This window comes from Mirounga angustirostris, unplaced genomic scaffold (assembly GCF_029215605.1).
Source record: "Mirounga angustirostris isolate CCGP_5_RB_7025 unplaced genomic scaffold, mMirAng1.0.hap1 SCAF_12, whole genome shotgun sequence".
NCBI classification, from domain to species: domain Eukaryota; kingdom Metazoa; phylum Chordata; class Mammalia; order Carnivora; family Phocidae; genus Mirounga; species Mirounga angustirostris.
In genome coordinates this window covers 77784395-77798453 of record NW_026991720.1, presented here as the reverse complement: position 1 = coordinate 77798453, position 14059 = coordinate 77784395, and the positions used below count along the sequence as shown (strand labels likewise).

The 14059-nt window shown below is 34.0% G+C and overlaps 1 protein-coding gene across 1 annotated transcript in view; it reads right to left on the bottom strand.

The window, feature by feature from the left end:
• Positions 1–1522: 1522 nt before the first annotated feature.
• Positions 1523–14059, bottom strand: part of SEMA3D (semaphorin 3D) — a 271318-nt gene continuing 258781 nt past the window's right edge. Inside the window, exon 18 of the mRNA XM_064575344.1 lies at positions 1523–1672. Coding sequence (XP_064431414.1) covers positions 1616–1672 — 57 coding nt within the window. The 3' untranslated portion in view covers positions 1523–1615. The remainder of the gene's footprint in view (positions 1673–14059) is intronic.

Sequence of the window (14059 nt, the reverse complement as noted above, 5' to 3'; positions counted from 1 at the left end):
TTATTCTTAGATTTCATTACTTGTGACTGTGTTTAACAAAGAGGGGTACTGACATATAAAAAAAAAGTGACATTACATGCTATATATATCATATAGAACCTACTCAGAAAAGTACGAACTTTTCTTTGTGAAGTCAAATAAAATTGAGGGTATGTGTGCGTGTGTGTGTGTGTGTGTGTGTATGTGTGAAAGAGAGAGACTGAGTTACCATTCAAAATATTTGTCAGCACCAGATCATTAGAGGAAGGCCAAGTAGGCTTCCCATATACAACAGATGCCTTTATAAAGTGCCTTTTAAGTTTAGAACCAAAGAATGACAAGGAGCCAGATACATGAAAGGAATAAGGTATTGTGAAGACAATTATACCAGGCAGAGAAAACAGCTCTTGCAAAGGCCCAAAAGCAGGAAAGTGGTTGCACTTTCAGGTTTGAGGAAATGAATGAATGGCAATATGGTTAGGAAGTGGTTTCCAAAATTGACTCTGACCCACAGTAAGAAACTGATTTTATATTGCCATCTAGTACACACCCAGACACAGACACACATACACATATGTAACCTAAGAGTTTTATGAAACATTTTTCCTTCCTAGATGTTACATAAACTTTGATCTCTGTTTCAATTATAGTAGCCCCCCCCAATCCTGGGGGGATACGTTCCAAGACCCCCAGTGGATGTCTGAAACTACACATAGTACCGAACCTTAACATATACTATGTTTTTTCATATACATTCACTCTTATAATAAAGTTTAATTTTATTTGTAAATTAGTCACAGTAAGAGACTAACAGCAGTAACTAATAACAAAATGAAACAATTATAATATGCTTAAATAAAAGTTATGTGAATGTGATCTTTCTCAAAAGTTTCTTTCTCAAAATATTACGGTACTGTACTCACCCTTCTTGTGATGACATCAGATGATAAAATGCCTACGTGATGAGATAAAGTGAGGTAAATGACATGTCATTGTGATGTAGACTGAGGCTACCGCTGACCTTCTGACAATATGACAGAAGGAAGATCATCTGCTTCTGGATGGTGAGTAACCACTGGTAACCAAAACCACGGGTAACTAAAACTCCAAAAATCAAAACCGCCAATAAGGGGGGACTACTGTACTTTCTTTTCTCTCTCTCTCTCTTTTAATGCAGGTAGAGACCATAAGTTGATTTGACAATATGCCAATGGGTCACCCTGCAGTTTGGCAAACAAGGGGTAGAGAAGAGTGTGGTAGAGACTGGTATAGGATGATGATGGCAGCCAAGGTAGGCAGGTCCCAGAATGAGTCAGGTTTGTAGTCCAGTAAAAAGGATTTGCTTTATGGGTTAAATTAGGGTGACAGATTTAGTGAGTCTGTCAAATGCAGATATATTACAACTAAATATGCAGATTGGAATTTCAGGTAAACAACAAATAACTTTTATTATAAAATATCTCCAGTACACATACTACAATAATACAATACTTCTACTTACCATGTAGCACTTATCCTATATTTTATCTGGCAACCCTAGTTTAAGGATGATGGGAAGCCATTAGAAGATTTTGAACCACAGTGATAAATGGAAAGATAAATGACCTGAAAGTCTAGTTGCCATGGGAAGAATTTGCTAGAAGTCAGAAGGGCAGCTCAGGTAGGAGGCTGCTACAGGAGAGAGTACTGCAACCTGTACGGAGGGGAAGCGGAGAGAGATCATTGGTTTCGTGTAATTTAGGACAATGAATTTCAGCAATATGCCACGTCTCAGAGCAGAGGAGGATTAATTGGACTAAGTCAACCTATCATATACTAATATATTTATTATACATACTTTATGTTGTAATTTTATTTCTCAAGATAACATCAGTTAAAATGTTATCCAGATAATGAACACAAATCTCTGCAACTCTTCTTTGTGAAGAACATCCTTTTTTTTTTCTTTCTTTCTTTCTTCCTTTCTTTCTTCCTTTCTTTCTTCCTTTCTTTCTTCCTTCCTTTCCTTCCTTTCCTTCCTTCCTTTCCTTCCTTCCTTTCCTTCCTTCCTTTCCTTCCTTCCTTCCTTCCTTCCTTCCTTCCTTCCTTCCTTCCTTCCTTCCTTCCTTCCTTCCTTTCTTTCTTTCTTTCTTATTTTTAATCTCTCCTGGCCCCACTGAGTGGAACCTCAGCATGTTTCCCAAGTCCCTGGGTCAGAAAGTTTGGAGGTTTGCGTATGTATGGCTTCAATACCAAAGAGGAAAATGGACCCAGGCTGCTCATCACCACAGACCTTGCTGTTGCCTCAGGGGATAACACTTGAGGTTTGGGGGGAAACTTTAGAATGGAATTTTTCATGTGGTAACATGTTTTCACATGTAAATCATATAGTGGTGTCTTAATTTAAGTGCCTTTTGTTTAAATATTTTTATAAAATACTCACAAAAGCTTATTTGATGTCACGGCTTCTTAGAGGATAGTAAGGCTAATTATAGTTCCGTAATTACCCCAGTAAGTCAAATTGTCATTTAAAAATTTACTTTATCTTTGCATTTTTTCATAATTATTTTAAAAAATAATTTCTCAGACTCATAGCCTTAGAGCAGTGATAGCCCTATATCTTTACTGACTGAACATATTAGTTTAAAAATGTAATGTTAGGGCTCCTGGGTGGCTCAGTTGGTTAAGCGACTGCCTTCGGCTCAGGTCATGATCCTGGAGTCCCGGGAGGATCGGGTCCCGCATCGGGCTCCCTGCTCAGCAGGGAGCCTGCTTCTCCCTCTGACCCTCCTCCCTCTCATATTCTCTGTGTCTCATTCTCTCTCTTAAATAAAATCTTTAAAAAATATATAAATAAATAAAAATAAATAAAAATAAAAATGTCATGTTTCAATATCCCTTCAACTAGATTTTGGAAACCTACCTCATTCTAATTTAGTGAGACTTAGTCACATTGCATAATTGTTCATGAAATCACTAGGAGTCTCAGCATCCCTTAAAAGGGTGTAGGTAAAGCACTTAAGCCCTACGAAATAAGTTAAACAAAGAAAATCTTTTGTTCTTTAGACGTTAACTAACATCAGCTTAAATAGACCAGGACAATCCCTGTGGCCAACACAAAGGTTACATGGAGGAAAGCTTATTTGAATATCAAAATTAATTCTAATAAAATCCACTCTGAATAAATTGTAATCCTAAATGATAATCCTATATGCAAAAGAGTCCCAAGTAACATAGTAGATGACTGCTTTTGATCTTGGCATTTTATAGGAATACCGTAAATGTATTATATATAGAAGTTCAGTTGAGTCACAAGCTATTTCCATATGTTTATTATGCTTTAATAGACATAGTTATAATAGAATTTTCCACATTAAATTGAAGTCACCTTTCATTTTACTAAACATTTGGAAGAACTTAGATTTCTTTAGAATTAGAGCAATTAAAATCTACATACCTCCCCTCTCCCAGCAATTTTCTTTTTAAAGTGAATCCAATTATACCTTTTTCTTTCCCTAATATTAACAAACCCTCATACTAATCAATAACAAAAGGGTTTTTCATTATTCAAAGCTGTAGGAAGTTGTAACCTGTGATGAAGATTGTATTTCCAATTGTTTAAACCAATTCCTCATTATAAGTCAATTCAAGGATCTCTAAAATCATGTCAGATGACCTAAAAAATACACAGATCTCATTCTTCAAAGGCATTAAGAACACCCTGCAGTGTGATATAATTCAGTTTATTCCAATAGAAATTATCTTATTTTCATAATCTGAAGATACCAGAATTATTTTTATTCATGTATTGATGTACTTTAAATTTGTTTTTAGATCTGAATCTTTTAAACCAATTCATAATCAACATATGATTTTAGTTTCTGATGTATAAAATAGCTGTAATAACAATAATGGGATTAACAAGACTGCTTTAGTAAATCACAAAATTAAAACAAAATTAAAAGTTTTAATTTCAGTGGATCATAGATTAACACAACAACTGTTTACTCACTCATTCACTGTTTTATTTTTTTTATTTTTTATTTTTTTAAAGATTTTTATTTATTTATTCATGAGAGACAGAGAGAGAGAGAGGCAGAGGGAGAAGCAGGCTCCCAAGGAGCAGAGAGCCCGATGCAGACCTCGATCCCAGGACCCTGGGATCATGACCTGAGCCGAAGGCAGACGCTCAACCATCTGAGCCACCCAGGTGCCCTCATTCACTGTTTTAATCCCCATAGCCCATTTGGGAAGAAGCTTTATTGCTAACCTACTACTTTAAAAAACCTTGCAGCCTTGGTTAATGTGGTAGAAAACCGACCTGTCGCTTTGATATTTCCTTTCCACTCACTTTTCTACAATATAAAAAAGAACATTTAAAGATCAGTAGAAAGTTTCCTCAATTTTTCTTCAGAAGTCTGCATGGGAAAAATATGGTAAGCCATCTTAGTTTTTTTGAGTAAAATGAACCTCATGTGTAACTTTCAGGAAAGTTTTTTTTATGTGTAATAAAAATATAATATGATGCCTCCCTCACATATATGCCATTATGCATTACATGATATAATTTAATATGTGATGGCTTTCATTATATGTAATACTTAATAAGTTAATATATTGATTAATGAAGTATCTAAAGCCTTCCATTTAAGCATGCCAGGGATTCTCAAATACTGCCCCTTTAGACAATAGAGCTTCACCTCCTGAAATCTACAAACAATAGCAATACTATAAAGCCTATAGAGATATATTAGCAACCTTATAGCACAGGTGATAAAGATTTAGCTACAGGGTGTTCATGTTAATATTTATAATGTGAAACCACTGAAAGAAAATCTAAATGGTCCACAAATAGAAATTACAGCACAATGAAATAAGACATGAAAAGAAGTTTAAAGCACAACTACAAAACAGTATTTATGAAATGAGGACATTTAGAGGACAAAAAGCGTATACGTCTCTGTCTAAAAAGATGAAGACAGTAATGTTAAAAACTGATGATCTCTGAGTAAATTATGAGCCATTTACTTTTTTATTTTGTATTTCCTAGCTATATTTCTATGCTGGTTATATATTAGTCAAGTTTTTAAAAAGTCAATATAAGGGACTTTTATAAAAAGTGGTTTTGTAGATATAAAATACTGCCTGGGCCAATAAAATCTTGCCAAGGTATATTAAATGTCATGTCTTCATAAACCTAGCACCTGAACATGTATGCTCCTTTCTTTCCCTAGGAAAATATAAATTAATGTTTCTGTACATATATCCTATCTTCTGCTTAGAACATCATATTGATTAATATGAGTCCTTCAGTGTTGTTAATTTTCCTACCTTATTTATTACAATGTGATGAATTTATAAGGTGGCCATTCCTCAAATCTCAATTTTAATGAAAAAAGTTGAAAACAATACTATACTAATCATGTTTGGCTTAAATAAAGAAATTAAGCTTATTTTAAAAGTACTAAATGTAATTTTCCCATCAAAAAACTATTATATAATTAGTTACTTGTGCATAAATTTTCTCATGACATTTAGCACTATTAATATGCAATACCTTTAAATCAAAAAGTATGTTTTAGTGAAAAATATTTTAAAGTAATTTTCAGAAAATTTTTATTTCAATCCTAATTTTCAAATAAAAAGATGAATTTTTCTGGGTAAGTAAACTTCACCTTTCTAAGAATTAGTTCCTTTACCTGAAAAAAGAGATCTCATACATTTATAAAACTATTTGCTATAAGAATATCAGTTTTCTTCATCCACTAATTACTTTAAATTTTTCATATTAGTTTTAATGTGCTTTCTGCTATAATTGGGTGGCTTAGTTTTTATAGTTGCTCTCAGTTAAGTCATATATTTCTATTCCTCCTCTATTTGACAACTAGATTATTTCATTAACTCACAACTTTTAAATTTATTTTTATTTTTTAAAATTGATTTATTTTTACCTAACTTCTTTTACTACCCTATGTTTCATTTGGTATTGGTTTATTTTTTTTTTCTACCAATCCTTTTAGAATAGCTTAGTTTCTCCAGAACTCAGAAATGTTCTATCACATACACTGTTACAGAGAACTAGGAAATGTAGCTCTTCATGAATTACTTCAACTCTCAAGAGGTGAGCACTGCCTCTGCCTATGATCTGCCTCCAGAACAGTATTTCTTTTCTCAAATCAACCAAAAGGGATCAAAACTGAAAACATTAAAGTTAATTCCAATATTTATATTATTTGTTTTCCTAAAAAAAAAACAGAATTTAATTTAACTAATATGTCCATATTTCTACTTTATAATACATTTGCTAATTTTAGCAATAACCCAGATTCTCTAATAGCAACAGACACAATAGGTGAGCATAGTTTATTTTATTTTCCACTGCATACAGCCATCAAAAAAAAAAGTGAAATCTTGCCATTTGCAATGACGTGGATGGAACTGGAGGGTATTATGCTGAGCAAAATCAGTCAATCAGAGAAAGACATGTATCATATGATCTCACTGATATGAGGAATTCTTAATCTCAGGAAACAAACTGAAGGTTGCTGGAGTGGTAGAGGTGGAAGGGATGGGGTGGCTGGGTGATAGACATACTAACTTTTAAAAGTATTTTTTGTGGGCTTAAAAATGTGTGGACATCTTTGTTTCAAAACAAAATCAATTTAGATCTTAAGATATTAAATTCTGAAGTTAAGCTGTCAAGTCTGTATCTCAAGAACAGCAAAATCGAGTTTATATGACTTAAAACATGGCTCAGCCTCATTTTAAAATAAAGATGTCTTTAAAAAAATTAAAAAATAAAGATGTCTTTCAAAAAAGAAGACACATAGAGGAGAGTTAACATAGGTATTGATGGAAGGTCTCGCTTCAAACACATAATAAATTAAAAGCAAATGGCAATGATATGTTAGCACAAAGCATACCTGAAAAAGAGAGGAGACAGCAGGAAATGAAGAAATTAAGACATTTTATAAGGTATGCTAGCCCATCGGAAAGAGGAGGAAGTATTAATGTCAGCCTATATATATGTACATGCTTTCCAAATTACAGGTTTGGGAGTAATAAAACATAAAACAGACATTAGTCCTTTTGAAAGGAATGATTCTTACAGAAAGAACACTCTTAACGCACTCTTCAAGGGCACAAAAGTAGACTTGGATGTAAAGATTTGTCGTGCCGTTTAATAGAAGGAAAGAAAACTTCACAGATATCAATTATCTTTAATAATTTATGAATCCAAAATAAACTAGAAAATGCAAACAGATACTTTTATGGAAGTAGACAAATAGATTCTGATGTTCGTATGGAAAAATATATATATAAGTAAGAACAGCAAGAAGAGAAAAAAAAAAAAAAAGAACAGCAAGAAGAAATCTGAAAAAGAAATGAGATAGAACTACCCTTACCAGATAATACACTGTATCATAAGGTCTCAAAAATTAATAGTATTGACATATGAAAAGACAGGAAATGAAACAAAAAAGCCAGAAATATAACCACGCACATTTGGAAATTTAGTATATGTTAAAGGCAGCCTTTCAAATCACTAAGCTAAAGATGGACTTTTTAATAAATGGTGTTAGGTCAAATGGGTACAACTTGAAAAAAAAAAAAAGATCAAGTTTGACTTGTGCCTCATATCATACACCAGCATAAACTACAAATGGAATGAAGATCTAAATACTTTAAAAGTTTTTAAACTATAAAATCATTATTAATTTTGGAGTAAATAATTAAAATCCAGAAACCATAAAAAAAAAGATGGATAAGTTTGATTACATTAAAACCAAAAAGATCTAGGCTGGAAAACAGTATCAGCAAGGTCAAAAAACCAAAGGCAATGTTAAAACCATTAGGTAGACAGTAGATGAGGAACTGGACATTGATGTAGTACCCAACTATAATCAGGAAAGCACCAAACAGTGCTATGGGATATTAGTCATCACTGTAATTTAGTGGTCAAACTCAGCATCCATTATGGTGTTTCAGGCATATATTATAAGCCTCCTGGGCTGATAAAATATGAAGTCCACAATAACATCTAGAATGCATTCTAGAGAGGAAAAATAACTTGAATCTGTCTAGCTTTCGGACTCACATTCACATTTGCAGAATATATAGGGGATAGAGAAATAACTTAGAAGATACCTCAAGGAGACAATCAGACAAGTCATGAAGACAGATGATTCATCAGGAAAACCAGCCCAGGCTTTTTTATAAATCTTTGAAATGAAAACTAAATAGATTAAAAGAGACATATGGGACATAGCAAATAAGTGCAACAAATGAGCCTGTATTGAATCCCCGCCTGGCCAAACCAGATATTAAAGATAGTTTAGGTAATATTGGAGTAATCTGAATCTCCTGATAAGATGAATACCTATTAACATGCAGAAATAGTGACTGTCAATGAAAATTAAAAAGTTGCATAATAACATGGTAGCTTGAGCTCATTTTATGTATATATATATATATATATATAATGTATATACATACGTAAATCTAAATCTAGATTAAATATAGAGAAAATTCATTGAGGACATAAACAAGGTTTTAAAAGTGAAAATATCTCTGTGGTCATAATACTGAGTTTACTTTTTTACTTCTGCTTATTTTTTCTATCTTTCTACAATAAATATGCACAAATGTTATAGTAACAAAAAGTTTTGTTTAATCTTAAAAAAATGATTGGTTCTGAAGCATTAAAAACACATTTAAAATTATTTTTAAAAATAATATTGTCTGTCTTGGTCAGCCACCTGAAGAAATATATGATTATCTTTAGCATGGGATTCTCCAAATTCTATTTCACATAATGTTTTTATAAGTTCCTGAAATCTAAAGAGCCAAGTAGATTCAAAATATTATGCACATTTTATGGAATCTGCATAATGACAACAATTTTAAAAGATCTGCTCAAGCTTTTTTGATTTTGTTCTTCATATTGATTATTCTCCCAGGTTTTCTCTTAGACTTGCATATTTTTTGGTAAGGAAATAATTTTTTAACACCTTTGAGCTACTTTTGTTCTGCCCAGGGCTTCCTGATTCTGTTAGCAGTTTTATCTTCCCCCAGGACTTGGGTCATGTGTTGCCCTCGTAAATATTTAAATAGGCATTATTAATATTAGTCACATATATTTAATAACAACTCTTCATAAAAGTGGAGCTGCTGCCACCTATAAAACCTAACTGACACCTTTTGATGGATATTGTTTTGAGAGGAGCCATAAAGAACAAAGTAGCTGCCTGAAAGCTACAGCAAAGCAGACGTAACTCCATCCCGGGAGGGCCCGGGGTTGCCGTTGGAGCGACAGGCTCCAGGTGGTTTCATTTCTCTCTCTGCTACCTTTCAAATACTTCTCCAGCAAAATGCCTGGAGCAAGACACACAGATTTCCAGGTGTGGTCTTATTAGAAGAGTACTGCAGAGGTGTGTAGAAGTTTTTCAGGAAAGAGTTCCAAAAATTCATATTTGTAGGAAGGTAGCGTAATCCTTTCCCTTCTAAAAGTTTACTTCCGACAACTTCAGCTAATCTTGTATGGTCCTGACCGTTCACTCTCTCAAATATTGAGGATCAAAAGGAAACTCTTTAATCATGCCTTCTGCTCTAAACTAAGAATAGACAGATTACAGGACTTGATTTTAAGCTTCAACCTTAATGGAAATAAAACTTACAAAACAGAATTACCAGGATTATTTTTGTTTGTTAAATGTGAACTCTATTCAAACCGATCTCTCCCTGTGAAAACACTTACGGTGCACATAATGGGTGTTTTCCCATGTCCCCCAGAAACGTGCTCCATTGGTAGCCAAGAATAAAAATAAGGGGTGCCTGGGTGGCTCGGTCAGTTGAGCGTCTGACTCTTGGTTTCGGCCTAAGTCATGATCTTAGGGTAATGAGATCGAGCCCCATGTAGGGCTCCCAGCTCAGCGCGGAGTCTGCTTGATATTCTCTTTCTCCCACTGCACCCCCCCCCTCAGCTCACACACTCTCTCTCAATCTCTCTCTCTAAAATAAATAAAATCTTTTAAAAAATGAAAAATGAACTGACCAATAAAAAGAAGGAAGGAAGGAAGAGACATAGGAAACAAAGAGCTTTGTCTCCATTAAAAGAAAAGGATTCACAATGTGATCACATGATAATTGTCCACTTCTCTGTCTTTCTCCCAATGGATGTGCTCTATTCAGTGTGTGTTTTGCAGCTGGAACTGCAATAATCCGGAGAAACCTGGAAGAAGATACTAAAAAACCCAAAGAAGAAAAGGAGAAGGTGGATGGAGAAGGATTGTTTCTGTTTTGAATTATAGAAACACTAGCAGAGAACCATTTCTCCCACCTGTATCTATATCAGTGCCATTTATTCCAATATGGAAATAATTTGAACTGATGTACACAGAGGGGGAGAAAAGGAAAGGAAAACAAACTATGACCAGGCTATTAAAATAATCTATCCTAGTTTACTCACTTAAAAAGGTGAAAAGCAAAACCATGTAACTAGAGCATCCCTGCCACCCTCTTTCCCCTTATCTCATACTTCATTTGCCATCTGTGCTTTGTATTTTGCCTCCTTTTTTCCCTCTTAATTCATTATCTTATCTTCTCTTTTCCGGTTCCCTGACCCTATGAACGGGTGGTCTGTTTCATGTTCCTAGACACAATATTCCTGCTCAAATGTGATGGGCGACATAAGGTTTGTGTATTCAAATACCATTTTATGTACTGTTCCACACTTCTTATCCTCGGGATCATTAGTCACAGTATGTGTTCCATGCTGTGCCCAGAATGTCTCAGCTGATAATGACATACTCAAAGAGCATTTTGAGTCTCTATTTTACTAACAGAGTATCAGTATCCCACACAATTTGTCCCTTGTGATTCTACTCTTTCCAAAGCTTAAATCTTAACATACAGAAAACATTTATCTCTTTAGAATTCCCAAAATATGTTTTGGTCAATGACAGTTTTTCGGAGTTAACAAAGAGAAAGAGCCTTTTTTTTTTTTTTAAAAGCTTGAAGTTAGCAATAAAAAATTTTAAATAGGCCAGAATTTTCAAGTATATTTCAAACTGATTCAGTTTTTATCATACATGTCATCCATAGAACAACGTGGTATAAAAAATTGATGGGAAGAAGAAACAATCATAATTAAGTCTTGGGATTGAATTAAAATTCTTACAAATCATTAATTTTTGTAACAACCATCAGAAAAATTTGTAAGACAGCCCCAGAGGGAAAAAATCTAACATTTATTAACTTAATATCTACAAAATGTATATGATAGCCATAGATCTTTAAGGCTTCACACAAATCCCAAAAGAAAGAATGTTGATATGTTGTAATCTGAATGAGAGAATAGAAAATTATATAATGGTGGAAGTAAATTAAGATTCATGGATTCTACTCTAATTTTAAATTCCAACTTACCAAAAATGTTCTTATAATTTCTGTGGTCTGCTTGGCCTCTGGCCACATATTTTACTTGGGCAATAGGCATTGTGGCAATTAAGTCTCCAAATAACCCCCTAATGAACTGTGCCTCCTGATACTCACATCCTTGTATAGTATCCTTCAACAATGAATCTGAATTCAAGGCTAGCCTTTAAGCCCTGAAACTCTTATACTGGACTCTTGAAATGCTCACTTATCACAATAGCCATGTAAAAAATAACAAACTAAGACCACCATGCTATGAGAATACTCAGCCTAGCCAGGTAAAAGACCATATGGAAAAATAAGCATCCCAGCCCAGCTGCCAGACATATGAGTAAAGGAATCATCCTGGATATTCCAATTCCAGCAGATCTCAAAGGGGGGAGGAAAAAAACCCTGCAAACTTATTGCCCTATTTATACTGTCCTAGCCATCTCCAGCCATTGACCTACTCTAGATAAGGCCCCACAGATGAGCCATCCCTGCTGTGGCCGGCCTGAATTCCTAACCCACAGAATTTTTATCAAAATTTAATGGTTGTCATTGTAAGCTATTAAATGTTGGAGCAATAAATAACTGGAAGAGAATTTGGTTCCTAGATGTGGGGTAGTTGCATTGAAAAAAGATATAAAATATGTGACATTTGCTTTCATACCAGGCCATGGCCAGAAGCTGGAAGGACATTGACGAAATGGTTATTATAAACTGAAAGGGACTCAGGGAGACTGTTGATGAGGGCCTGAGGGACCATGAAGAAAAGGCATCTGTTATATGCTGACACAAGCATTGTAGAAATTTATCTGTAGAAATGTGAAAAACAGAAAGGGATCTTAATGATCTTGTGGATACTTAAGGAAATTTCAACACTGAATATTGAAAGTTCTACATTGCTTCTTCTAGACATAATATGAAAGAGAAAGATGCAGTAAAGGAAAAGTACTCCCATTTTAACATAAGTTAGATATAGATATAGATCAGCTATAGATACAGATGGGAACCAGAAGTTGCTAGTTTCAAAAATAGAAATCCTTCTTATCCCCAGCAAAATATTACCCACAGAAGAGATCGAAAAAGATAAAATCCCAAATGAGGCAAGTAGGTCCTTCGATCCAAGGTGCTGCCTCAAAGAAAATATCTGCTGTTCAAAAGACCATAGGGTCTTAAAGACATATCTTATTGAATTTTTGTTGTTGTTGAATAATAGGGGTTCTAACCATTTTAAGGGAATTGCTCCATAACAGCCCGACATAAGACCCAAGATAGAGATTAATCTTTCTGAAGAAAATGTTTGGTTGTGACTTTTGTTTCATGTAGCAAACTCCGATATTGTTAATAGGAAGCTCAAAGATTTATTGGAATGATATTGGAAGAGAAATTGCCTGTTTGACTAAAACTCACAAAGCCAGCACAAAAAAAAAGTTACTTCCTACAGAGAGAGACCCCAGGAATTTCAGCCATGCTAGCTCAGGTACCACAAGAATGAGTGCAAAATGTCTTCAGAGACCACTAGCCTCAGCCTCCACGTAACTGCTACCTAATGGTATGAGAAATGGAAAGTGGAAATCACCCAGCTGAGCCAACTGTCCCTGGAAACCAAACTTCCATACATGGTATCTGCCTAACTCATATCTCCTGAAGACATTCAATATGCTTTTCCAGGTTGACTGATACTGTGCAATAACATTTAAGATTATCTTTGTTTTCCCTGTTTTTGATTCTCTACAAAGTAATTTTTCATACATTTAAGAAATTTACATAGTTGCAAAAATCATAGCTACTCATATCAAATAAGCTAATCCAAAAGAGTATCAACCATATGATCTCTAAATTTGGAGAACATCAAAATTTCTTATTTTGCCACATACATTTCAACTCTCTTTTCTCTATATACAATCTACTTCAATTTCATCGTAAGTTGAAAAGTCTTTGGGATTTGAGTTGAGAATTTTAGCTTGTATATTTTCTTGATTTAGTTATAAAATTCACCTTAAAAACTAGAGAAAAGAATAAAGGCAAAACTGACAGTCCATATATTAGAAAACTAAAAAAAAGTGTATAGAACTTAGGTTTTAACAGAAGTAAAGGTCATGTTAGCTGGCTACATGTGAAATTTTAAGTGCAAAATATATAGAATGTTTTGTAAGTTTTTATACAGCAAATTTATTTCTCAAATGAAACCAATCAGAGCACAATACATTATAACAGATTAAAAATATCTCTGGTGTATATTATAAGATTTTATTTTTCTAGTCTCCTAGCCTTAAAGGTTCTTTCCAGGCTCTTTCAAAGATGCCTTCCTTCCTTCCTTCCTTCCTTCCTTCCTTCCTTCCTTCCTTCCTTCCTTCCTTCCTTCCTTCCTTCCTTTTTTCCAGTCATTCTTATTTTGCAGATACTCATAAACAATTTGATAGATTGTAAATACCTAAAATACATTTGATTGTTCAGTTTAGAGGCCAAAACTGCTGGTTTTATAACTCGAAGAACTTTATTACTTAGCATTAGCTAGTTCTCTTTAAATATTTATTGAGCATTTGGGGTTAAGAACTTCATGATGAACCATTTGAACTGTTTCTTGAAGTGGAAAAATATAGTAAATTATATAAAATGCAAAAAAAAGTTTATCTTTAATACTCACCTAAATCAAAACTTGTCACTTCTAATATCACTT